The sequence below is a fragment of the Taeniopygia guttata genome, chromosome 10, assembly GCF_048771995.1.
Source record: "Taeniopygia guttata chromosome 10, bTaeGut7.mat, whole genome shotgun sequence".
Lineage (NCBI taxonomy): Eukaryota > Metazoa > Chordata > Aves > Passeriformes > Estrildidae > Taeniopygia > Taeniopygia guttata.
The window spans coordinates 255,021-282,404 of NC_133035.1; the positions used below are offsets into that span (position 1 = coordinate 255,021).

At 39.3% G+C, this 27,384-nt stretch overlaps 1 protein-coding gene across 5 annotated transcripts in view; it reads left to right on the plus strand.

The window, feature by feature from the left end:
- The window catches only part of USP3 (ubiquitin specific peptidase 3), a 49,184-nt gene that overhangs the window by 17,405 nt on the left and 4,395 nt on the right, over positions 1-27,384 (plus strand). For 3 of the 5 annotated variants that reach the window (XM_032750303.3, XM_041718472.2, XM_030281891.4), the window contains exons 2-13: positions 5,344-5,404; positions 7,163-7,294; positions 13,198-13,281; positions 14,755-14,836; positions 16,987-17,069; positions 17,631-17,744; positions 18,420-18,533; positions 23,893-24,039; positions 25,871-25,977; positions 26,148-26,228; positions 26,917-27,035; positions 27,186-27,299. In XM_032750303.3, coding sequence (XP_032606194.1) covers positions 5,344-5,404; positions 7,163-7,294; positions 13,198-13,281; positions 14,755-14,836; positions 16,987-17,069; positions 17,631-17,744; positions 18,420-18,533; positions 23,893-24,039; positions 25,871-25,977; positions 26,148-26,228; positions 26,917-27,035; positions 27,186-27,299 — 1,238 coding nt within the window. Of the gene's footprint in view, positions 1-5,343; positions 5,405-6,138; positions 6,160-7,162; positions 7,295-13,197; positions 13,282-14,754; positions 14,837-16,986; positions 17,070-17,630; positions 17,745-18,419; positions 18,534-23,892; positions 24,040-25,870; positions 25,978-26,147; positions 26,229-26,916; positions 27,036-27,185; positions 27,300-27,384 lie in introns of those variants that run through there. The other 2 variants (XM_072933933.1, XM_072933932.1) reach the window with 2 other exon arrangements.

Genomic DNA, 27,384 nt, shown 5'->3' on the forward strand with positions numbered 1-27,384 from the left:
GTGTATGGGTAGTAGGCTCAGTTCTGATCTTATGCTGGTAAAATTATTTTGGTAAATGATTCAATCTCTTGTTCTCATCTGTAAAATGGAAATGGGTTTTCTGAAAAATGCTTTGTATCCTTTGATTGAAAATCTTTGCATTTGAAATGCTATTAGTAAAGGAGTTTTTGTAAATTTGGTTAAATACTGACAGAATTTTTTGTTGTCACCAGTATTTTTGCTTGCAAATTTCTCCCACCTTTATTTCCAGATTCTTGGAAAAGGTAGCTTTCAGTCTGATTCTTTAGGCCTGATGTGTCACAGCAGAAGGTTCATGTTTTACTAGCAAGGGGTTTCTAATTTTGGTGTGTGGATTGTTGCTGCTTTTTTTCCTTCACGTGTTGCTAGTGGAGATTGCCCAGCTCTCTTTTGCTGCAATTGTCAGGTTCCTTAAGGAGCAAAATGGGAGTCCCATTACTAAATCGTAATTAAACAAGACACGGAGAGATTTTTACGACAAAATTAAGGTAAAGGTATAGGAAAGGAAAAGTAGTCCATTTCTTGTAACAGTATTATTGTGGGCTTTTTGGATAGGCATGTGTGTCACATGATACAGCATGCTCTGTTGCATAGGTATGTGTTTGTCATCAAGTGCTTGTGTTCGTGGGATATTCCTCAGCACAGTGTCAGTGTGCCACTCATACCACAAGTTTGTAAATATTGTCCCTTCTTCCTGAGTGGAGCAACAGTGGGGTTTTTTAGTTCAGTTTAGCTTGTATCGCTGACTCATTGTGTGAACATAAAGTGAACTGACCAGAGGTCAGTTAGTCCAGAGATGTTTCTGTGCAGGTCATTGTGTTATTGAGGTCTATAATTGGGCCAGTAACATGGGAGTGCTGCTACAGCTCTTTTTGAGAGCTAAACCCAGACTCTCTGGTAAAGGCTGTGGAGACTATTGGAAATAGTTTAGTGACCCTAATCTTGTTTCTAGTCAATGTGCTTTTAGCAGAAGGACTAAAGTATTGCTCTTAATGTGCTAATATTTGGTGACCTTTTCTTTAGCATAGCAATGAAGGGCTATTTTAAACCGTGGATGTAAGCATAGTTCTGTGGCAGCTCTGGCCCAGGGTCACTCGTGCTGTGTCAATTGCATGGCTGTGCTGCTGCCAGATCTCTGGCGGACATGGCATCTTGAGGTTTCTGAGCTTGGCTGCTTTACAAAAACTGCTTCCTGTGTGTGTCTTCTTTTTCCTTCTGCTTTTTTCTATTGCCAGTTTCTCAGCTATGCAGTGAGCTGTTTAAACAAACCCATTCATTCCACAGGTCTGTTGAACTTTTACATAGCTGTAATGTTGCTTCAGTGACAGTCTGCATCTTTGCTATGTAAGAAATGCAGTGTTTGCCAGGAGCAGTCATGTGTCACACAAGCACAGTTGGAGTCAGTTTTCAATAAGGAAAAAAAGTCAAGTATGAAAAGTACATATTTGCATGATCATGGGGGTGGGATAGGGTGGTGACCCTGTGGTGAGAACACCAAATTGAGTAGCTGTATCTTGCTCATTCTATTTGGCATAACTCCGTGAATGTTATCCAGGTGATTTGAAAAAAGTGGAAGCTGTGTGGACGTCTCTTGAGTGTTTCCAAAGTTATGTATTAGTCTTCGCTCTCCTGGGGATGTATTGATAATTAATCTTCATTTAGAGAGAGCTTTGCAGACTATGTAACACATCAGTATTCAGGTTTTACTTAAAGAAATCATTCTGTCAGAGTTATTTTTATTACATGATAGAAAATTGTGTTTCTAAGTTTCTGAATTAAGACAATTTTGATGTAAGGTGGCAAATGTCCTCAGATATTATTGTGGCATTGCAGCTTTGCTTTCCCTTTTCTTTTGACACGTTAGTGTTGTGTTTGCCTGACCACTTGAATCTATTTTAAAAATACAGTAAATTGAGGCAGTTGGTAACTGTTTCAGTAGCCAAACTTGTCCAAGCTGAGAGAACAGCCAATGTTCCTTGGTCTGTATATCACTAAATAAGACAGATAATTTTTAAAATGGGGCTGGTTACAATGTGTGAATATAACTTTAATCCGAAGTAAGGGATGCTAATGTAATGCTTCCCTCTCTTTTTTTCAGTAGTGCTAAAGGAAAAATGAGCCAAACCTCCAAACCCCAACTGGAAAACTGATTGTGGAGCAAATATGTCAGTCCCTGTACAAATGGGTTTTGAAAATCATTCCTCATGTTTTAGTGTGTGTGACCTGAAAGTCCAGGACACCCAAATCTGTTTTAGGGGTCAACTTCCAGGGCTGTGTAATGTTCTTCGAATTGAAACGGGATTTGCTGTGGATCACTCTCTCTCACTTTTGGCCTACTTTGAAGTTTGCTGTATTCATGTCAGCACCCCATCTGAAAGGAACAATGTGCATTGTCTTTATACATGAAGCCAAACTGTCTACTTCTAGTTCAGATTATAAGTAGTTCTGGACAGTGACTGTGATTTTGCTGTACATTCCATGGTGCCTGTCTTTATAGAGTCCTAACTAATGCCTGAAACTTCCAGTCTAATTTAATTTATAAAGTAGCAAGATGATAACTGCTTCAGGGTCTGAACTGAAGAATGCCTGGAGAGCCAGGCTTTAATGAAGCTATCTTCTGAGCCAGCCTCAGAGAAATACAGAATGCAATCTCCAGCAATGTCTTAAAAAAATCAGTTGTGTAATTCTCTGAGAATAGCAATTGTTGGTCACAGATTTGACACTGTGTTTAGTCTTAGTGGGAGTCACTTCCATGTGGTGTGAGTACATTGTGGGTGGAGATGTTTGTGCAGAAGATAAACTACACATTTCTGATGTGATGCAATTGGAGCAAAGTTCTTCCTAAAAGTTGAAGTAAACAAATGAGCCTCTTTTCCTATTCCCTGATAAGAAAGATGGAAAATTTTAGTGTATGTGATTTTTTTTTTTTTTGATATTGTGCGGAGGTTGGACTTCTTTGCTGGCTCTGTGCAGAACACTTAAACCTGCAGAATGAGCACTCCTTCAGTATAATTTAACACTTGACAAACAAGCAGTACAAGTATTTAAAACACCTGAATGTGAAACTCTGTCTGGTAGGGGTGGGAAGGAGGAGTAATAGTTCCCATCATAATGCTTTGACCTACTGGTTGAGAACCAGTTCCATACATAGGTGATAACATAGTGAAAGCAAATATGTTATTTCAAAGTGGGAAATTTCTGCTAGGATTTTAATCCTAGGAGGACGTTTTTATGTTCCTGTCATGGAAAGTGTAGCGTAGTGCTTTCTTCACACAGCACTTAAACACAGATTAAATGCATGAATGGTTTTGGTTTCTTTTTCTTTCCTTCTGGTTAATATTTTACATTGCCATTTGTAAATTTAAGCAAATAATGCTGTATCAGGTTACTCCAGTGGTTCCTTTCGCCCATTTTTAATTGATAATAGTGGTTTTAAGATCTTTCTTTTCTCTTCTGTTTGCCAGTGTTAAATTTTGGGTTTTTTGATAATATTTTCATCAAATTAGACAAACTTCTTCCATATTCCTGAGCTGAAATGTAAACCAAAACAGCTCTACCTGGCTGCCCTCTATCTATTGCAAGATGGCCATCACAGCTGTGGGAATAAGCAACTTTAGAAATAGAAAAATTGGGTTTTGCAGAACCAGTGCCAGATAACTGAGACATGTGAGAAAATCTGTTTCTCAAGTGAAGTAGCTGAAGGAAGCAGTTATAGAGTCTTGACTAAGGAGTTTGAAGAAATTACTTCATAAAATATTTCTGGAGAATGTGCCTTTCCCCCCCCCCACATAAGACGGTAACATTCTCATTTTAAACATGCCTTGGTTTTTTAGCTCTTGAATTGAAATGCAGCAGCTATTTGTAATAATAAATTTAAATACAAAACCAGTTGTTTAAAAAGCAGTACTTTTTTTCCCCAACCCGATTTAAATAAAAAGGTGAAATCTGGTAGTGGAAAAATGTATTAGCTCTTCTAAATAGCTAAGTTTGTCAGTTTTCTGTTGAATCAAAATTGACCCCTTCCTTTCTAATGAACATTTAATTTGATAAAGAAACTACTTTTCTTAGCTTGGTTTTCTCTGATAGTCTTGGATCTTAACAGTTTACTATGTACCATGGTTCATCGCTTGGTGAACTGTATTTTTAGTTTTGCTTCAAGTACTGAATTAGCCTGCTCTGATGATCCTACCCTGTTGCAGCTTCTGTACTGCTTCAGTTCTTGTTTTAAGGTGTGACTCCAGAAAGGGAGGGCTGTTCTCAAGCTTTCGCTCAATGAATAACAATATAAGTAATTTACATGTACAACCAGGGGCAGTCCTCTTCTTTTTGTCTTTCTGCTCCCTGGCCTCACAGACCCTCAATTCCCAATGCCTTTTCTTTCCTTTGTGACTCTCTTCACTGGCTGCTCCAAGCAGCAGAAATTTATGGTGTGTAAAATTTATGAGTCTGGTATCATACACTTTTGTGGATAATCTAAGTTATATTTTATTTTTGTTCTCTGCCTTTGTAGCAGTGCACTTAGCATTTTAATTTTCTCGTCATATTAGTTGGGTATTTGGAAGTATAATATTATTTTTGTAAATTCTGTGGTAATGGATAGTTGTTAACAATTTTATTTCATTCAAATCTAAGTGTTGTATTTTGTAGCATCCCTCTTTCAGTGACCCGCTGGGTTGGAAATTAGAGTTGGAATATCCCATGTCTGTGGCCCTACCCTGGGCCCTGGGATGGTGTTTCATCTCTTTTTAGTGTTTGGGGTTTTTTGTTTTGTTTTGTTTTGTTTGTTTGTTTGTTTGGGGGGTTTTTGTTTGTTTGTTTGTTTTTATGTTTAAGCCCTTTAGCTTAAAATATCCATATTTTAAATTTTCTAGACTTAAATATGGCAGCCAAAAACTTAGATACCATCTTCTTGAGTAGATTGTGAAGCACAGCACTGGTGTTACATTTTAACCTTTCAGCTGCTTCTGTGGCACTGAGGGTGAAGTCACTATGGATAAATTCTATACCAGCACTGCAGTGTAGGAATGTACATTGTCTATATGGTGTGTATTAGCATGCATTGCACAGTAATTTATTGTGTTTGCTTCTTATCTGATTGCCAGGCTTTCTTGCAATATCTTCTGTAAACCGTTTTTTTTTAGAACAAGTTTTATGAAACAGAAGTGCCATAGCTTTTTATCCTGCATTCACTGGACTGTTATTATAAGCCAAAAGAAAAAACTGGAAGGTTTGCCAGTGTTTTCGTCATTCTGATATTTTTGTATTGTATTTTAAAATGAAGTAGACTTCATTCATTTGACGCTTTTTAAAAAAAATCTTTTATAGTGTGCCGGTCAAATAAAAGTCCCTGGGTCTGTCTGACGTGTTCGAGTGTCCATTGTGGAAGGTGGGTACAGTGTTAGTGTGCAAATCTTTTGATCAGACCTTTATCTTTCTCCATTGTTGCTTGATTCTGAGGCAGTTTGTTCAAAATTTCCCTGAAAGAAACCTTTCATTATCTAATTTAACATTGTATGTTTATGCTTAACATGGGTCTTTGCTCTGGAGTCTTTCTATGAGAGTCCAGAGGTTATATTCAAGATATGGGGGCTTTATTTCATTGGGTTTTTAAAGTAAAGTGGGCAGTAAATTTGATTGCTCAGTTCAAAAAGTGTATGGAGAACTGATAATTTAGTACATTATTGTAAAGTTCCATTCTGTGGAAGATGTCTCTTTTGTGATAAGATAAACAGAATAAGAATTGTTGCAAAGCCACAAGTTGGCACAACTTATTTTGAGAGAAACAGCAGCTATTCAGCTGACACTGAAAATAGCTTAAATGTACTGCAGTGTAATTTTGGACCTAAAGTTATTGCCATAGCATGTAATAAGTAACTGCCATCAGAATTCCTTCCAGCTTCACCTTAATGTCTGTATTAGCTGACGTACAAATAAATTGTGGAGGAATTACACAGTCAGTGCTGTTATTTATGTCAGGATAATTGTAGAAAATGTGCTGCTACATAAATGTTTGAGACGCACATATTAATGGAATGCAGTTAATGTTGACATTTAGACAGTATCTGAGATGTGAATATGTTTTTTTTCAGTTGGGTAACATCTGTGCTGGTGTGCTGTTATTCTGGGAAAGCATCATTAAACGTAATGATTTTGTCTTTTAAAGTGGATTGAATGAACTCCAGGTTTTGTTTGTTTGATCTGGGTATCACTATGTGCTACAGTTTTAATAATGTGTCCTATTAAGAGTTTTTGACACTGGCCCCTTTTTCCCCTCTATTTATTTATTTAATAAATTTATACTTGGTGGGAGCTAAGAGAGGGGGAGATAGTTCATGATAGTTCATGGTATGCAATGGTGTGCAATAAATAATTGGAATATTTTAATTGTTACTAATCTTTAAAAAAATTACTGCTGTCTCCAGATAGCCTTTCTTATGTGCAATTGGTAGATATTGAGTCAGTTACTTATGCAGGGTTTTTTGTCTTTCCAAATGGCTCCCATCCTTAGAATGGAAAATAATTGAATGAGAAGATAAAATACACCTTAGTGCTCTTTTTTTTTTTTTTAATTAAAGATGCTTAATTTCCTATATCTCAGACTTTGAGCATGAAAATGCTCATTGTGTCAGCAAAAGAGCTGCAGAATTTTAGATTTCTTATTCCCTTATGTAACCACAAGCTCTAGAGCTCAAGTTCATGAACTCGATTACTGTAACATCAAATCATGCTGTAGAATGGGAAAGCTGAAAATGGGAATCAGCATTCTGTTAAAGGGATCCCAAACACAAGTGCTGGGGGAGAAAATGTGGAGCTGTAAGAAGTGTATATGTGAAGGCAGCACAGAGAACTAACTTCACTACCAGTACGGGAAAAGGGAGTTCAGGATTTTCTCAGTTGTGGAAGTGCATTAATCTGTTAGGAGCACAGATCCTAGGATTTTGTCAAGGAGAGAGAGAGGCCAGTTTGAACCACAGGAGAGAGTAAAGGGGGAAAACATTAGAAAATTTGGCCAGTGTTTTCACACAAGTGAATTGTCTTTTTTAATGCTGGTGTAAATATTGGATGCCTTTTTTATTCCTATTTTTTAATGAATGTTAATTAGCTGTTTAGAAGTATAAACTTCTTTCTTTTACATTTATTTTAGATATGTGAATGGCCATGCAAAAAAGCATTATGAAGATGCACAGATTCCTATGACCAATCATAAGAAAACAGAAAAACAGGAGAAAGTTCAGCATACTGTGTGTATGGATTGCAGTAGTTACAGTACATACTGGTAAGGGTTTAAATACTGTAATTTGACAACTTTTTATATACTAATAGGTGAAAACATCAGACTCTTGTGCAGCATTATATTACACTAGTTTTTGAGCATTCCATCTTTTGATTTCCATACCTGTCTTCTTGGAACACTCTGCTTTTCGATGTGTATTGTGGAACTGTACAGTTACTGGCTGTAACTAAACTCTCACATGTCAAATGTCTTAAACAGAGAAGAAACCTTTCGAAATAAGTGCTAATGGGGTTTGGAGTTGTGTCTATTTGCTTTGGGGTATGTGGAGACCCAAACTTCTTGATTGTGAAAGGTGTTTGGTTGGTGTTGCTCCTTCCATCAAGCTGGTGAGCCTTTCACATACTCTATATTTGTCAGGATTCAGAAGGTAAATTATTACACTGTAGTTCCAGCCCAAGAGATCTGAACTCTAGTTGAGTTTGTGCATGTACCTTCTATGAGTCAGGGAAAGTGGCTGATCCTGTTGGGAAGCAGCATCAAGTCTCTGGCATGAGTAAGGAAAACAATCAGAAATATTTCTTTAAACAGACCAGTGGCCTGTGCTGATTCCTTCTGTGGGGTTCTTGCAGTGTGATACGTACTCTCCAGGGAAACTTAATATTGATGCTACTAATGTTGGATTCTCCACGGTCCTTGTTCCCTTGAGGGCAAAGACTGGGAGTCAGTGGAAAGCACTACTTGTTGCCTCAGAATCCTCCATCCTTCTCCCCCTTAAGCAAACCTGTTGACATGTGCTTCTGCATTTGCAGCTGCTCCGTGGTTTCTCATCTGTGTTGTTACTGGTGCAGTGTGGCAGTGCAGGATTTGAGCAGTGTAAATCTCAGGGAAATCCCTGTTATGGTCTTGTAAAATTACCGGATACATGGCTGCTCTAATAGGTTCAAATAGTTGGGTGTCTTTTGGGTAGTTCATTAGGGAAAAAAATCTGTTTGATGAAATTTGGGTATCCAGTTTTATGAGGAATCCTTCTGTAACAAATATTCTTATCCCCTGCAAGTAAAACCCCAATTATGTGATTTCACCTGAAGAAATGTTGTTCGAAGCAACTCAAAAACTGCTCAGAGGGTGGAAGCAGCTGAAGGTGTTTAAGCATAGACCAAAGGGTAGGGGAATTTTGCTTTTATTTGCATTTTATTTTAATGACCAACATTTTTATTGCACCTATGTGAATACATGAGAAAACAGTAAAGTTTTCCAAGGAGTAAATATGCACAGGTTACCAGCATTGTGATAGCTGTGAGAAGCTAGTTTTACTTTCCCAATCAATATTGGTAGCAGCTGAGTTCTATGTTGTGGCTTTTTGTTTTGTTTGAATTATGCCCTGTCTTCCAGTCATTCTGAAGGTAATAATCTGTGGAGGAATTTTAGCAGGGTATTTGAAGTCTTTGATTATATCTCCATTATGACAAACAGTGTTCCGAACTTGCTGAGGCTTGATGAGTTACAGCAGCAAGTCTGAGCACCCTGCTGACCTTATCCCAAACCCTGTGTGGGCATTGCAAAATACCAGCAGCCAGACTGGGGGCTGTGGGATCTGTTATTGACCCCAGCTGTGCTGGGCAGGGCAGGCAGACCTGCACCTGGGGAGGTGTGTTTGTGGGAGCACAGAAGGGAAGCAGTTCAGCATGTGATGTGTTTTCTGCTGTAGTTGAGGGCTGAGTCATGTATGGATGAACTGGAACTAATTGTAGCCAGTTTTGCCTTGGGGAGTTCCTGTTGTGTGGGTAATTCACCAGCAAATTATAACTCCTGTGCTAATGTGGAGGTGAACAAGTTTCAAAAGCAGTTTGTCTTTGCTTTCATTTAGGATATTTCAGGTTTTTCCCGCATGATAATCAGGGAAAGATACTTGAATTTGTTACTGCACCCAGTTGAAATGAGCACAGAAGTTTAAAGATGAAACAGAAGGCATCCAGATCAACTTTTCCCCCCTTGTTTTGGACAGTACTGTGGAGGCTGCTGCCAGTTAAAGCTAATAGTTTGGGTAAATTTGAGACATAATTAGTTATTATGAATTTTATATGTAGAGTGAATGGGCTTTCAATAGCTTTGAAAAGCCTATTTGTGAACTGCAGTGTAGACATGAATCCAGTAGCCAGTCTTAAGTTTATGCCATGGTGGTTCTTTTAAGTGAACTTTTATGTAAAGATGAATATTTTATGCAACCAGTGTGGGCTGCCTCAGTAATTTGAAAGTCAATAAAATACCATCCTAAGACTTAATTGAATTTTATTTATACTTTAAAAATAATGCAGATATTTTGATGCAGTGCCGGCTTTTATATTTTTTTGTGCAGTTCTGTTTACTGCACAAAGTTGAGTAGGATGCTCTTATTCCATTTTTATCCTAAAGACCCCAATTTACTGTGTTCCTTGGCTTGCATGATAGTATTTGAACAGGCCTGTATGGGCTTTCTAAGAAGGCAGCATTTGATCCTTCCTTTGAGCCTTCCTTTGACTGTAATGCAGTCTTTTCAGAGGGTCATGTTCTTTGCTTACTCAGTCCTCCTATTGAACTGCTCAGTTTTATCAGTGGAAAAGTTGAGAGAATTTGTTAATATTTTGTTATGAGAGTACAGCTCTCTTCTTGATGCTTTGGTCATTTTGAGACAATAGATGCAATAGTAAACACTCAGAGTAAATTATGCTTGAGACCTTAACTGAGAAAAAGAGTCCTGAATCCCCCTTTTTGGAAGTAATCAGCCTTTCAGTTAGTTCTAAAGTACTACACGCAAAGAGTTTGCAAGAAGTACAGATCCTTTTTGCCTTCAAACTGTCATAGGGTGCTTTCCCATTCTGTGTGAGGGTTTTTTTTGAGAAGTAAAATGATACGTGTAAGAACCCTACTTTCCTGAAAGAGGACTCTTGTAAATTGGTTTTCTCTGTGCTGGTGAACACACAGTTGTCACTGAAGAAGAAAGGCTCCCCTGTTTATATATTTCCATAATATGTTTCCTGTGTTCATTTAATCCCAGACACAGTTTGCAGGTCAGATTTCTCATCCATTACCCTCTTTGTTATCCCATAAAGGGGCACAGGTGTGTCAGGTGTGTGTGTGTGTGTTCCTGGCTGGTGTAAAAATAACCAACTGTCAAGGACTTTGAAAAATTCTTTTTTAGTCTCTGTGAAGAGGGTCCTCTTTAAAAACAAACTAGACTTACTGTGCTGGTGCCATGAGCATTGGAAAATGAGATTGCTTAGTACTATAATTTTGTATTCTACAATCAGTGAAAATAAGAAGAGTAAAAGCCTTTTATCCAGACAGTAAAACTTGAGCTCTTTGTTTATTCATATAAGATGTTGCCATAACTAAGGAAACCTAGGTTTTCTTAATTTTTCCTATCTTTCAAATTCTTCAGAGCTAGTCAGGGTTTTTAAACACAGCATGAAGTTCTGTCCCTCCTAAGCACTGTAACAGTAGTAAGCGCTCATGTTCCTAGAGCAGTGCATACATTCACTGGCTTATTGCCATTTTAGAAGCAAATGAGGCCAGGTCTTGGTGGTAGCAGAGGTCCTAAGAATAGAGTGTATAGAGGAAAATACTGTGCTAAGCCATATAAGGGACCCTCTGCAAGGTATAGAATTTGTTCTATGTCATTGCTGTTAAAGCATATTTTAGAGCTACTGTATCTAAAAAAGGTGTTTGTTAATTTGTGATAATCCTGAGGATCACAAATTAAGCAGCTGTTTTGAATGGCAGCTTCATATATAGGATGTAGTTTCTCAGCAGTTTACCTTTAAGGTGTGTGGGCTTAGCAAATTTAAGTTACTAAAACATAAACTACTTCTAAATCTGTTTACGTGGTTTATCCAAGATAGTTTGGAGGTACTGCTGTTATTTCTAATAGCAGTGCTATATCCTCATTGTTGCAAGAGAGGTTTTTAAAAAAACTGACCTATTAAAAAGAGAAATAGGAGATTGTCTTGATTCTAAGTGAAACTTACAATTACTTTTCCAGTGTTGGAAGGACCCTGACATTTACTGATGTATTTGGTTTTATTTTTCCATCTTGGGGCAAGTGCTAAACTGGTGTGTAAAAATAAGGTTAATGTGATCTTCAGGGCATGGAAGCAATGAAATCATCTTTCAGCAATAAGTTCGTATTGAGGGTTTCAGTGAGCCTGTATCTGCCTCCATCCCCTGCTTTCTCAACAGTAGCTACTTCAGCATTCATAGCAGTGTGACTGTGCTGGTGCAGCCGGGGTGCTCCTGCTCAGGAGTCCCACGCTGTGTATTAGCTGACAGGGCTCGTGTGCTCTGAGTGTTGGCCTGAGAGTTGGGTCCTGTGGGAGTGCCAAATACAGGAGCACCTCATTAGGTTTTTTTAGGTGGCTGAAAAAGCTGCCAAGGACTACTTAAGGGGTGGCTGAAAAAATAAGCACATTAACAGACTTCTTCCCCCTCCCAAACTAAACTTGGTCTGTGGCCATCTTTAAAAATGTAAAAAAAAATAAAAAAATACTGGTAAACTTACTAATTTCTAGATCTTGTGTAAGTACCCATAATATTGTCACAGGTGCCCAGCTGGGTAATAATTAGCATTAACTTCATGATTCTCAGAAGGCCGATCAATCACTTTATTACACTGTACTTATTAAGAAACCCATTGCCCTTACAGTCATGATACAGATGGACCCAATTGGTCCTTCAAGCTAAACACCATCACCATTGGCCAGGGAAGAAATCACCCTTTGGTAAACAAATCTCCGTAATACAGTCCACATGTTCACAACAGGTGCAGGAAGTGAAGAAAAGAATTGTTTTCTCTGATCTTCTCACAGCCTTTCCCCAGGACAATGCTTGGGAAAGTTGTGCATTGCTCTCTGTGGCCAGAGAGCTGCTGCCACGCCGGAACTGCTGCGTGCAATGTTTGGGTGTCTTGAGAGTCATGATGTTAATTTCTCAGAGGGAAAAATCAAAGGTACTGAACACACTGAGCTTAGGGACTCCATTCAGTGGCAAGGACCTTACTTTCTCAACTCTGTAGCCTTTTCAAGAATGTAGGGTTCAAAGTAACACTGGCAATACCTGCAGATTTATGCAACAAAGAGTGTTGTGAATTCCAGTTGTGCGTGAAATCAGTAGCTTCATTAAATTAGGAAGCAAATGTGGATCTGCTCCAGCAGAGGAACAGCCTGAGGTGGTGATGATGATGTATTTTGCATTTGAGTCACTCTTGTGCCAAAGGGAAAGGAGAGACATAGCTACAGTTCTGATATTAAACATATCCAAAGTTAGTTTTCCTCATTTGCTCACTTGCCTGCCAAAATTTGAAGCTGTAATTTGACACGTCACAGTATGTACAGAAACTGATGAGTGATTGAATGATATTTGTGGTTAAGCATGAGGTGCACGTTGCCACAGACGTCTGGCCTGACTTTGGAAAACTCAAGTGATCTCTTAGTCTGTCTTCCCTTGTGTTTTTTCAGTAGCACAGACTTTTATGTTTTGTATATATCTGTTCAGCACTTCAGGTTTCAGTGATAACTTTACAATGTTAAAATAGTTTAAAAGCTTTGTATTCTGTTTACCAGGGGTCCGTTGGTCTTTTCTGATAAATCTGTGGATAGACTACTGAGTCTGCTTTTTGTTACACTGTTTCAGTTTTTGTTGAACTGGAATTCTGCTTGGGCCAGGCAGTACATCATGCTTTTGATTTCTAATAAAGAACAAAACTAGCAGAAAACCCATCTAATAAGATGGTTCCTGTACCCTCTTCTGCTGGAGGGTGTTTCTTGGAGGGAACCAAGTTCAGTGTGAGTTGTGCTCCCCAGTTCTCATAATCTTTCACTGGATCCCTTTGGTGCTTTCCACACATAGGCTTGTGTGGTTTGATCTACTTTACTGAGGTACTTTGCATATTTTGAAAAATGTTTTTCTTGCAGTTATCGCTGTGATGATTTTGTAGTCAATGATACCAAGCTTGGCCTGGTACAGAAGGTCAGAGAGCACCTACAGAACTTGGAAAAGTAAGTAGTTTGTTTGCACCCAGACTGCCTTGGGCAGACTTGTAATAGTGCATCATTGAAGTGGTATTTGTTTCATATGTGTATATGTATCTAATTACATGTGTCTTAATCCTTCTGTGTGTCTGACAATGTTTAAAAACTTTTTCATCACTGAGAAGCAGAGGTGCAGAACAAAGGGATTTGATTGATCATGATCATATGTCTTGTTCTGTTGTCAGAGCTTTGTCATAAAAACAGAGTAAGCTTTTTGTATCAGAGAAATTCAAGAATTGCAGGTGGAAGTAGTCTTCATATTAATTGTACAGTTTGATTTGCTAGCAAAAATATTAAGAAGACTTATGAACTTGGAACTGCACAGAAGAGACATTTTTTCCTTTGCTTCTGTCTGGTACTGTTCCACTGGAAAGCAAATAGTCTAATCCTGGGTGATGTATGTGCTGTGGCCAGTCCTAGAGACCAAAGAGTGTTTGCACAATTGGCCTGAAAATCTTGCCTAATGCCAAGCAGAAAAATGGGTGCATTCAGTGCTTCCATATACATGGGAATGCCCCTGAATTCACACAGGACTCCTGCTATGAAATTCCTGTGATCTGGGGAAATCTCTGGATCCTCCCTGAGCTAAGTGTATAGATTAATTGATAGGTTATATTAATATTTTCATTATAGTCCATCCTCTTTTAATGGCTTTGTCAGGTGCATTATGAGATGTAAAGATATTTAAGTATAACGAGAAGTGAATTGGAAACATCCAAGCCATCTTACTTCTTGGGAGGTAAAAGATATAGTGCAGGCTTCCCTTTTGTGTAATGGTGGTTTTTGAATGCTTGGAGGGTGTTTTAATTTAAAAATAAAAGGAAAAGGAAAAAACCTACCAACCAAACCTGAAATAAGCTATGATTTCAGGATCAAATTAGAGAGAAATCATCAACTGGTTTGATTGAGGGGCCATTAATTTCCATTGATGTGCAAAAGACTAAGCGATTCTTTTTGTAACTTATTATTACACAATTGTTAGAACTTCATATATTTCTAATTAAGTAAGAGAAGTCAGCTATAATATGCAAGTACTAACATTCCACATATTCTTGATTTTGGTAACTTAATTTTGTCCTGATTTTTTGAAGTTGTATTTTTAAAGGCTTAAATTATTTTCCTGACAGAAGAACTTAATTTCTTTGACATAGGAGAAGGATTGATATTTTAGATGACAAGTAGCTGCTTCTAAGGCCATTCTTGAGGACAGACATCCCTGAGCAGAACATCCTGCATTAACTTACTGGTGGGCCATGGGGCTGTGCCTTGAGGGAGGTGCAGCCAGTTTCAGACTGCAGCAATGGGGAGCCTTTTTGCTGTCAGTGACAACTGGTGACAGATGGAATCACTTTGTTAAACATGGGTTGATTTTTTCTGGTCCATTCCACACAATACATTGTTTTTTCTGTTAAATAACTGCTTTTAATTGCTTTCCAACAGTTCAGCCTTTACATCAGACCGACACAGGAAACGAAAACTATTGGAAAACTCAACTCTGAACAGCAAGTTATTGAAAGTAAATGTAAGTACAACAGATCTGGTACAGTGAGTTTAAAGGGTTTTTGTAAACCTGCTGAGGTTTATAGTTGGCCTAGACTGAAATTGTGTTTGGTGCACTTTAGCATCTTCTAGCCACACACCTGAAAAAGCCCCTTCACACACAAACATAGCTGATACTCTGCTGCATTTCTGTTGGTGTAGACTGAGCTTTCCTGGGCATCAGAAGGGTTTCATGTCAAGATGGAGGTTTGCTTTTCTCAGCAGGCAAGGAGCTTTTGTCATGTTTTAGGTTTTTTTTGTTTTTATTTTCCCAGGCGCAGAAGGCAAAGGAGGAGGTACACTCTTGAGGGAGGCTAAGAGTAATTGTTAGGAAAAAGTAAAAAAATGTTACCAGTTTTTTAAAAGAGCTTAGTAAAACTTGCTTTCAAGAGGAAACTATGGGCTATTTTTAAGCTTTTCTTCTCCTCATTTCATCTTCCTGCTATTTTAACTTCAGATCTGCAGGGTAGCACCCATGAGAGGAGGATCCAGCCCTGGATAGATGGCTGAAGGGCTGCATCATTTCTTCCAAACAAAGAATCGCAAGTCAGATGTCTCTCTTGCACAGATTGGATTAAGGGAGTTTATTTTCATAATTTCTCCCAGAATTTGAGAATGGAGAGGGGAGATACTGACCCAGCTATATTCAACTGGTTCATTTTCACCCTTGGGAAAATGGGGGAGAGATGGAGCAGAGCTTTTAGGCTGTGGAACAGCAATGTCACCAAAGGGAGCTGGAGCAGCAGCTCCTTTAGCCATAGGAACAACTGCCCGAGAGACTGTGAATGGGAATAAGAGCCTGGGGTGGAGCAAAACAGTTGATTGCTGTTTGGCAAAGTCTGGAGGAGTTTAGTTACTTAAAAAATGCGCTATTACAGTCAGTTTGGGGTTGTCTGAATGTGCTGTCTGCACTTCCTGTACTGTCCCAATCTTGCAGAGATTGAGGAAGCCTGGGAGAAATAGTAGGGCTTTCTTGCTATGGCATTACACAGCATCTGGAAAACTGAAAGCCAGTAAAAACCGAAAGAAAAATTCCAGGCAACATTTAGATAGGGACAAGACAGAATTAGAAAGCTTGAACTAAATGCTTATTTTATTCTTCCTACTCTGTGCTGTTTTGTCAGTTTTATGAATACTTCTGTATTGCCTCTAACAACAGATTCTTTTTTATTGTTGGCATATTGAATCTTATCTTGAGCTGCAGGGGTAATGCTGTGTGCATTAGTGCTGTGCTGTGGTGCTTGGGACAAGAGTGAGAAAAGAATGTGCTCAGGACACTGTGGTGTTTGCACTTTGAGATAGCCCAGCTTTTAAATTATGTTAGAACAATGAAGAATGCCCAGAAATTTGATTAACTTCCCAGTGTGGTATTTTGTGGATAGTGGAATGTGTCCAAATGTTGCAGATTCTAGAATCATAAATGCAGTGTTGTCCACATTTTTCTTCCCTTTACTTCCCACGCACACTGGAGATAATTTGACAAAAAGCAAGTTCATCTGTGAGTTCATTGTTCTAGGCTGTAAATGGTGTGTATTTTGCTTCTCTTTTTTCAACTCTTTGCCTCTTCTTTGCACAGTCTAACTTGACTGTTTATTTCCCAAATAAATGCTGTTGTCTTACAAAAACCCTTCTGGCCACCACAGAATCCCACTGAGACTCAGACTAGTGCTGTTGACTTAAAAACAACCTGGAAGTAGCCACACTGTGCATATTAGACATGGGAAAAGATGGATGAGGATTGGTACTTTCATTTTTCAAAGGCACTGTAGGGAAATTGCTGTCCAGTTGTCACTGAACACTATTGGAGTGTGAATATTTAACATACACACTCAAAAATCCTTGGCAGTAACAGCCTGTGATGGACTGTGATCTCCTATTCTAGATTAATTTGCACAGGAAAAGATGCAGTATTGTTTTCTCTTGACAGGAATGAGTAAGAAAGAGTTTTCACGTCAAGATGAAGCTTCAGGGCAGTTTGAGCTGCTGAGGTGGTTCCTTTGGCTTTGCAGCTGCACTCAGTGTAGTTGTTTATTGTTCAGATCTGTGCTTGATCCAACAGTGATAGCTCCTGGAGGGAGGGAAGGTGGTGGAGCAGTGATAAATCTTTCTGTAACCTAACTGTTCTCATTCTAGGGAAGCAACGCTGCCCTTTGTGCCACAGGCCTTCGGAACCTGGGGAACACTTGTTTCATGAACGCAATCCTTCAGTCACTCAGGTACCTTCCACAGCTCTCCCACCAGTCTCAGGGGGCTTGTGTGCTGTAGCATTGGGCAGGTGAATTTGGCATATTCCCACTGGACAGAAGTGTACCTGAATTTGCAGGAGTGGGTGTGTGTGGGTTGATAAAATTGTGTTTCATGGTGTAAGGCATATCCTGTGGTACAACATCTGGAGGAAACGTGCCATGTCCTTGGCAGAACAGGAAAGTTCCCCTTCACTGCCGAGGCCAGTAAAATCTGTTAACTTCATAAGCAAACGCAAGTCTGGGTTGTTAGGAAATGATAGCTCAGTCTGGACAGGTATCTCTTAGTCAAAGCAGAGCCAAAATGTAATTATTTTAGGAAGTTGCGATGACAGTGATATTTGCAGATCTGCATAGTTACTGACAGAAGGTATTTGCTACAGTGTTTCTTGTCTCTTGAACTGTTTGTGATTGCCATCCTATGTCACTGCATGAAGTGGTGTTTATGCATTTCAAAGAACAAGCTCCAGAATACATAATATTATCCTTTTTCTCTGCCCTTTAAGGATTTCATTCTTATTTGGTTTTTCCTAGTAACATTCAGCAGTTTTGCTGTTACTTCAAAGAGTTGCCTGCAGTGGAGCTGAGGAATGGGAAGACGGCAGGGCGACGAACTTACCACACCAGGAGCCAGGGGGATAATAATGTGTAAGCTGTGTATGCCTTGTGAGCTCTTTGCTGTGCAGTAAACAGCAAGTTTGGGCTGATGGGGCCACTAGATACTTCTGGTATTGCACAATTCACAGGGGACAGAGACACAGAAGAATAGTTGTCTACAAAGAAAGAAACTTGTATCACTTGCAGCTTGCTGTTGCAGGTCTGATGCTGCAATCAGATACATCAGGTAGTGCTGGAGTGTGACATGTTAAATCATGTTAAGAAGTCCTCTTGATAAGGGGGCGGCAAGATATTATGCTACTGACTTCCAGCTAAAATAGGGTCATGAGGATGTGACTGCAAGTCAACCTACTGCGACTACTACTACAGAAAGTGCAGGAGTCAGTGATTGATGATCTGTAGGTTGTTTGAGCAAGTGTTACATGGATGATGTTAGCAGAGTCAGCACTAAAATGACAAACAGTGCATAGGTGTTCACATGAGTCAGTCCTGAACATCTGAAAAGTAATTTTCCGAATCTGTGTGTCTTCAACAATGATGGGTAGGATTTTGGATGTAAAATCTTTGAAGCTACTGGAAAGGATATTTACTCAGTCGTTACAGTCTTAACCCAGCTAATGTCTCATATGTGTACCAGTGAACAAGTAAACCCTTAAGGGTTGTAAACAAACCCACATTAAACACCAGCTCTTACTTTCTTTACAGTTCACTTGTGGAAGAATTCAGAAAGACACTCTGTGCTTTATGGCAAGGAAACCAAACTGCATTTAGTCCAGAGTCTTTATTTTACGTTGTTTGGAAAATAATGCCAAATTTTAGGTAAGTTTTTTTAAAAAAATAACAGTATTCTTGACTGCAACCGCATATTGCTGGTGTCATACTCTAAAATAGGCTGCATCCACAGGATGTCCTCTGTGCAGCTTTCCATATGCCTACAGATGTGCTTTGCAAAGGATCTTTGCTTTGATCAACAGTTTTCTGTTCATCAGTAGTGCTTGCTTTTGCCTTCTGCCCTTCTACCACATGTAGCAGTTTCAGAGAGAATAGAGCTCTCACATGAGAAACAGTGGTAGTTGTACCTTTGAGCTAGTGCTCTGAAATAATCAAGCTATTGACTGGTTGGTAAGTGCCAAGTGCAGAGTGTTGACAGAACCCAGGCTTGGCTGCAACAAGAAAATTATGTAGGCAGATTAAAAAAGATACAGCACCTATAGGTCTAAGTGCAAACATACTGGCTGAAACTTCCTTGATTCTCTCAAAATACAGTAGTCACCAGCTGGACATGATATAAGGGCTATAAGAGAAAAATCCTGTGCATAATAAGCATTTTGGGCTCGTACTTACAAAACAGACGAGAAAGTGGAAAAGAAGGTTACCCAAGTAAATCCAAGTATCATTCCTCTCCAAGGTCTCCCTGTCTTGACCCCTGAACCTCTTTCAAAGGAACACTGAAACCTGTTAGGATATATTGTGATGAAGGTAAGTTGCTGGTGTAGTTTAACATAGTTTGGTTTTTAGTTAAGGAAAAAATCCACCAACTACAGAAGTAATTCCCTATAAAAACCTTTACAGCTTCCTTTGGACCTGACAAAACCAATCAGCTAGCTAATTTTATATATTGACACCCTGTTAAACCACTTTAAAAAGTGAAATACACCTCTGTGAAATCACCACTAACAATAAAATCCCATTCAGAAGAGCAGAAACAGTAGAAATCAAAGCTGTGTGCCTCCACAGCTACTGCCTGGCAGAAATCATGTAACCAACAAGAAAAAGCCATTTCCTAGTGCCAAATAAAATTAACTCTTTCAGTGCTATAAAATTCCATTTAAAAACAAACCTGCCAGCACGCACTTCTCCCAAATCAAATAAAGAAAATTAAAAGCACATTAAAAGGACAACATAAAGATACTAACATCAACAAGTAAAAAGAGCCAAAGCTCAAGTGAGGTAAAAAAAAAAAGACTTAGTCTTAAGCAAAAAAAAGCCTTAGTCTTAAGCTAAAATTCTCTTACAAAGCTATGGTGAAGATATAATTAATACATCAGACTCTTTTTTCCCTATAACTCATAAAACGCCTTGGAGAGATGTAGTGTTGCCATGAGCAGAAGCACGCAGATGTCGAAGTAGCTGTAATTTGATGAAAAGCTTAGAGAAAGAGAAATGAAAGAGATAAAAAACCTTGCCCCAGGGATAGAAGAAGAGACCTCTGTTTCCCAAAAATAGATGAAGAAAACTTTTGCCTCTATACTAGAACAGCTCACCCGTAAAACTGCACCCCAATAAACTGAAATGACTCATGGTAGTAGTTGTGAAAAAACTACCAAATGTAGGAGAGACTTCACAATTGTACATTTCCAGGTGGCTGCTATTAGTGAAAATTAAAACCATGAAGAAACCCTTTCTTGTGAAAAAATCTCCATGACATGGCAAGAAAGACTTCTCTCCCTAAGTAAACTGAAGAAAGATTATTTTAAAAGTAATAAACTGACTGAAAATACCAAATTTTGTCTCTTTACATTGTCAGCAGGAAAAGAAAGAGAGTTGGAAGGAGAAGTGTTCTGAATGTTTATTCTGATTGCTTATTATTTTTCTTTTCGTTTGGTTAATACAGTTTTTTTTTATACTCTTTAAAGTTTTAAGCCTTCTTTGCTCTCCTCCTAATGCTTATCTTGCAGCAAAAAATAATTCTAGGAGTACACTGGTGTTTGGCCAGCGCTAAACCCACTACATTAATTGGTGTGTTAACCAAAAAACTCAGATTGGCGAACCAAAACCACTACAGTTGCTCCATGTTCTCACATAATAAAGATGTTCTCTTAGCTGTTATATCTCTAGCAGTGCTGAAAAGATGCTGAGGACACATCTGCTTAATGAGTAACCCAAAATACACAAATCTGTTTATTCTGTTCTTCACACTGCTAGTTATGTTTCATTTGGCTTCTGAGAATCAAGGAAGTTTAATACCAGTAGTTGCCAGCAGTGACCAAAACGTTATAGGCAAAAAAACAATCATCCCTTATGTCTGTAGCCAGTTTCCCTATTATAAGCTTCTCTATAATTCTTGTTAGACCAAGTGAGGAACCTGTTCCTTGAAGTTCCCCAAGCAAATTTTCAGCACTGTGGATTCTATCGCAGGTTTTAAAAGAGAAAGTGCTCCTTTTTGGGGTTCTCCCTCTTCCCTTTTTATTCCCAGATTTCTGGGAGCATGTCCACGATTAATGGATAAGGGAACTCATAAAATCAAATAGGGGAATAGAGGCAGTCACTTTCAGCAGATCCCTACTCACACATGATGCAAGGAGAAAATTTGAATTTGTTCAGTGCTTAGTTGAACCTTTTAAAAGCTAAAGATGTTGAAATTCCAGTTGTGTCTTGTGTGGTCCCTGGGAGATGGGGAGGAGAAGGCAGATGGACAGATGTGTGAAAGAAAGATGGAGCCAGCAGTCTGCTAGCAGCACACCAGCCATTTTGGGGTGTGCTTATGGAGCCTGAAGTGGTGGGGCAAGGGAGGAACAGCTGGAAATAGGTTCAGTTGTTTTAGTCCAATGAGATTTTGGATGTTAAAGTGAAGGACTGTGAGTGCTGCTCTCCCTGAGGAGGGTTATAGAAGAAGCTGCTGCCTCTGCTGCCCTCTGTCCCCCTTTGCACTGCAGCAGGGAGTAGAGAATGCCATTTGTAATTACTACAGGCACAACTGCAGGGCCTCTGTGCTCTCTTGCTCCTAGTCCCTGGCTGCAGTTGTGCTGCAGTTCTGCAGCCTCAGACGAAGTTGCAAGATGTGTGTTTTGCTGATTTACTGCTGTATAAGTAATGTACTTTATTTTCCTGGCAACTGATCCTCTTTATATCCTATCCTCTTGCCACTGGGAAAAAGTATTGGGAGTGGGCTTGAATTGAAATGCTTCAGATGGATAGACATCAGTTTTGTTACACAAGCAGACTATCAGAGTAACTCTGCTTTTTGCTGAAGGGCTTTAACATAATTTATTTTAAACAGTGCATTGTCCATATCATCGTGTCCTTTTAAAGATCTGTATCTATAATTATGCATCTTAACAAATTCAAAGAATTGTCCATCTATAATTAGCATACTTCTGTGCAAGTATAAATTCATGCACCAGGAACACAGCCAACAAAGTGGAACAATTCCTGAGGCTTATTTGTTGCAGACCAAGTGTGCCAAACTCTTTTAGAGGAATTTCATGTCGAAAAGGCGTCTGAGGCAAAGACCTTCCCTACATTTAAGCTTCAGCTGTTTAGTGTGGTTGCTTATGTGGTTATTGAAGAAATCTGTATTCAGTAAACTAAGCAAATCCTATGGTACCATGGCAACTTCAAAGCGCTGCACAATTAGCATGCAGTTTTAAAGTGGAATTTGGTTTTACTACTTTGTTTTACCAAATGTACAATTACTTTGCAACTTTGGGACAGTAAGTCCTATCTTGGCTGTACAGGTCAAGATAGTGGCCTGTTGAAGCACAGTAGTGTTTCTAAGTGCTGGGTTTTCTGTTGTAAAAGGTAGGCAGTGCTGCCCATGTGTCTATATACAGATTATTTGATTTATTTTAAAGCTGCTGGTTTGGAAGAAAGCATTACTGTAATCCTGCAGGGTGAAAATTTTAATTTTTATTCTGTTATCTCTTAGCAATACTCTTATTGGGTGCATCTGTGCTCCTCACTAAGAACATCAGCGTCACATTGCATATTTCTGTTGCTGTCAGTCTGTTAGCATTTCTCTCCACCTCTGGGTACTCTGCCATGAATCTTACAGGACTTTCCCTCCCCTGAGTACTCACATTTATATACCCATTTATATTTCTCTCCCAGACATTCCTACCTGCCAGTTGTTGCCAGCACTTAGGCAGGGGTTTTGAGGTGGAAAAGGGGAAGCCTGATAAAACAGTTTATGAGGACAGGAGGTGGAGGGGAAGCCGGCTCTTGCTGTGTAGGGATTTCTGTAGTTTAGGCCTACAGTGACCTGCACATACTTAACATCAGTGTTGCACAAGCTTTCAGTGTTTCACTATGTAGCCTATCATGCTTTGTCTCACTGTGCAGCTTAATGGCAAGTGAACAGCAATTGTTTGTTGAATTTGATGCATGATTTAGCTTAAATAACTTAAAAGGCATGTTTTACCCTTCTCTGTTCTTTTCGGTAAGGTTTCTTAGTGTTGAAATAATTCAACAAGGGTTGAGCATTGCTGCTGATGGAACAGCACATGTGAGACTGGAGCCCTGTCCTACCAAATCTAAATGCGCAAGAGATGCTCTAAATACCCCCCACCATTTCCTCCCTCTCCCAGAGAATGAGTTGTGCAGGGGAAGTGTGCAACTCTGAGCATGGCTGTGGATCTCATCCTAGAAGAAATGGTGCTCTCATCCTAAATTATTTCAGACTTCATATTGATGCTGAAAGATGCATGTGGAAAACAAACCTAGAGACTAAATTCCGGCCTTTGCTGAGGAGGGGACTAAACAGACAAACACCTGTACTTGCCAAAGTGAGTGGGATCAGTGACTGAATGAGAACCACTCAGAAATACTGATTCTGCATCCCACATGAACAATGCATTTTGTGGTGTCTTTCTTTAGAATCTTACCAGGCTGGAGATTACAATATATTGACCTTAATCTGTGTCTGATTCAAAGCAGGGACAAATAGTGCCCTCTCTGAATGAGATTCAAAGCAGTTCTGCTGAGGCACAAATCAAATATAGTACCAAAGGAGACAGAGGAGAAGCCACTGCTGCCATCCATTGTGTATTTCAGTTAACAGGGACACAGTCCTGGGATGCTCCTGGCACCGGCAGGGCTGGTGAGGCCAGGAACAATGTGGCAGCTTCATTAGGTCCAGTGTGTTGTGGGAGCACATGGCAGGTTTCTGCTGCTCCCTGCTTTCTCTTCCTATCATCTGAATTGTATATTCTTAAAGGTTTCTCCATTCTCACAAGAGGCATGCAGAGAGTGCGAGCCGCAAAGGACTAAAATGACTTAATTTGTCGGGGCATTGCTGCATCTTTCCAGAGGCTACTTGGAAAACTTTCTTAGTACCAAGCACATATGGAAAGTCTGCTCAGTAGGATTAAACAAGCAAAGGGTTTTTTTTCCTGTGACCCTGGTGCTTGCTGTGTATTGCCTGTAAAGCAATTTTGCTGTTGTTTCTTTTTCTCTTAAGGGGATACCAGCAACAGGATGCCCACGAGTTCATGCGTTACCTTTTGGACCATCTACACCTGGAACTCCAGGGTGGCTTCAATGGTGTTTCACGTTCAGTAATCTTGCAAGAAAATTCTAGCCTGTCTGCAAGCAACAAATGTTGCATGTAAGAAATGATTTTTAATTTGTTCAAAGCCTTCATGCCTTTGCATGGGTCTGCATGTGGTGGCTCTGGAATTCCAGATTCATGGTTCCTTGTTCTAAGTTTTCTTCAGTGCTTCTAACTTCAGGCAGTGCAAAACTGTAGGTTATGAAGATGAGCATTCTGTACGATCTGTGTCCCTTCAAAAGGAAGTCTTAGATCAGCAGTTTTCATAGGTATGAGTGTGCATACAGGGTAAGTTGTGAAGACATCTTAATTCACTAGTCTGTATTTTCTATACCCTATAGAATTCTTCTCCCCAGACAATATAATTGTCTTAGAGTGATAGCCTAAATGCCTCAGGAGTGAAAACGATGGCCAGCAATTTTGATATTTAAATTGTGAGTAGACCTCCTGGATAAATGAGTAGTGCAGTTAGCGCTTGGAGTCAGTTTTCCTGCAGGTGATCTCATGTATCACTTGACAGTTGCAGTTGGTGCTTTTTTTTTGTGCATAATTTTGATTTTCATGCTACTGTGTACCTTGAAACAGGTGTAATATGGGTGTTTCACTCTTCTTTCTGTACTTCTCAAAATACTGTTTTTTTTCTGAGCTCTGTCCTAGCTGTGTTTTCTCTTAGATTGAAAGTCTCACAAGAGAGAAAACCTTTTATTTGCTTCAGGAAGGCAAGTTGTCAGATCAGCCTGCACATTTGGTCCCTAAGTCCTTACTTCCCTACAGAAAACTAGAATTTGAGTTTTTCCTTCTACACTGGATTAGGACAGAGCAAGCCTTCCCGAGATGCAGGGTTTTATAGATGCTTTATTAGGGAAAGCCTAACTAAGTTCAGACTGTGCTCTTTACTGCATTTATGTTGTGTTGCTGATGCTTCAAAATCCCCCAGAAGAATCTTAAAATGTTTGTAGAATTGACATATATTTGAAATCTAAACTGATTTTGTTTTGTCAGTATTTTGGATGTCAAAATCCCAGGGGGATTTAACATTTGTTCACCTATCTACTGTAGATTTGTCTTGAGAAGGGCTGTTGAATTGCTCAGTGACGTGGGGTAAGCTGCCCTTACTTGTGAGGGCACTTTTAATGCTTCCAGTAAAGTAATAAATAGGCTGTAAAAGCTCTCTTGTTGTGCACCAGTCCATTTGAGCATCTATTTCCTTGCTCAGGAAGCGTTGAGATGAGCTGTAAAGATATAGTTGGAGTGCAGGCAAGGAACACAGATTTCTGCAAGCCTTAGTACTGTAAAATAACATCACTTAAAACTTGTTTTGTGTATTTTTTAAATTGGACTATGAGAAGCAGGCCCATTACATAATCTGCTAAAAAAATTCAGTAGGAGAGTACTGAAAGCTTAGAGAACAATGCTGATCTTACACATTGTTTATCATGTCTTAATGCAACTTAAGCTGCCATTGGCAGTGAAGTGCAGAAACATCTCAAAGAAGTCAAAAGCACATGTAAGAAAGTAGAGTTAAAACAAAAATATGCTTGACCTACTGAAGAAAGAATTTTTGTTTCAGATAAGGTCTTAATTACAGGGTTAAAATCCTGGACCTGTGTGAGCATCCAGTACAGCTCTACTATAGAAATGCACCCAGGTTCACCACAACACTTTCAGTTTGAGCATCTGCTAGTTCGCCCTTTCTTTAGGTCCAAGATAAAGCAGTGTAGATGTATGTCCCTGGGCAGCTGCAGTGCCTGTTCTGCCTGGAGCATCCATTCCCTGTTTCATTGCTCAGCCTGACAGCAGGAGGTGTGAGCACCAAACATTGGACAGGTGTTGGGAATTCAGCTCAGGTTTCCTGGCTGACTGTACTTCTCTGATGTGATTTGTCTAGAAATGGAGCGTCTACTGTTGTCACTGCCATTTTCGGAGGCATTCTTCAAAATGAAGTCAATTGCCTAATATGTGGGACTGAATCTAGAAAGTTTGACCCATTCCTAGGTAAGATGCTGCCTCTTGTGTTCCAAATACTGTGTGACTTAGAGCAGAAAATTAAATCTGCAGCTTTATATATTTAGATGTCACGTGACAGACCCAGAGTGTCAGCCTGAAAAGACTAGGTATTGTTCTATTGAGCCCTAATTTTGTTTTTTAAATCACTGCTTTTCTAGACCTTTCGCTAGATATTCCAAGTCAGTTCAGAAATAAACGTACTAAAAACCAAGAGAGTGGACCAATGTGCACGCTACGAGGTAAGAGTGCCTGGCCAGTGAAATCATACCAGGCCTAAGAGGATTTTCTTTCTAATCAGAGCATTTCTAATGTAGTTCACTCTTCCAGACACTGATCTGAGCATGGAAACACATAGTGTTTCCTGTGGGTGTTCACTTGGGCTCTGTCCTCAGATGCATGTGCCCGTGCCCACAGTGAGGGTGGCTCTTGGGGGTTCTCCGTTTGAACCACATCAATGCAGTCCAGCAGGTTGGGCAGCAGTAGTGTTACTGACTTAGTTTTTACAGGATGTTATTTTTTACAGATTTGTGAACAGACTTGCTGAAAATCATGAAAATATTCAACAAAACCCTGTTGTCATGTCTGTTCGCTTTGTATCTGAAGCCAAACAGGCTTTGAAATTTGAATATTCAACATAAAATAATTTATCTTTGTTTGAAAGCAGTTTTGCTCTATGTTGGATGGAATCTGGTTTGGAAGATGGAGATTTTTGGAATGCCTGTTGGTTTCTTTCAAACTACTTCTAGCTGCTTTCAGGAACAGGCAAGGTTGCATGTTACAATCCATTATTGTATTAAAATATTACACAGCTTTTTTGCTGCTCAGATGGATATAACTAGAATGGTTGCAGCAGATGAGCACACCTATATTGCTGTATTTGTTGCATTTCTTGTTACAAAAACCACTTGATGTATCTGCTTTTTCTAGATTGTCTTCGCAGTTTTACAGACCTGGAAGAACTTGATGAGACAGAGCTTTACATGTGTCACAAATGCAAAAAAAAACAGAAGTCCACCAAAAAATTCTGGATTCAGAAACTACCAAAGGTTTGTATATGCATAAGAAATAACAGAGTGACAAAATGTCAAAAAAATAAAGGTTCAAGCAGGACCTCTTCCTCTCCATGGCTATTGCAGTGTTCAGCATTGAGTTCAGCTTCCTCCTCTAATACACCTTTTATACCTGTCCCCTTGTAGGTGCTATGCTTACACTTGAAACGCTTTCACTGGACAGCATATCTGAGAAACAAGGTTGATACGTATGTTGAGTTTCCCTTGCGAGGCCTAGACATGAAATGCTACTTGTTAGAGGTAAGAAGACCTACTGATGCCCCCTGCAGGAATTTGTTCCATGGAATATGTCTCTATTACAAATAACAGGGTGCTACTGAGATTT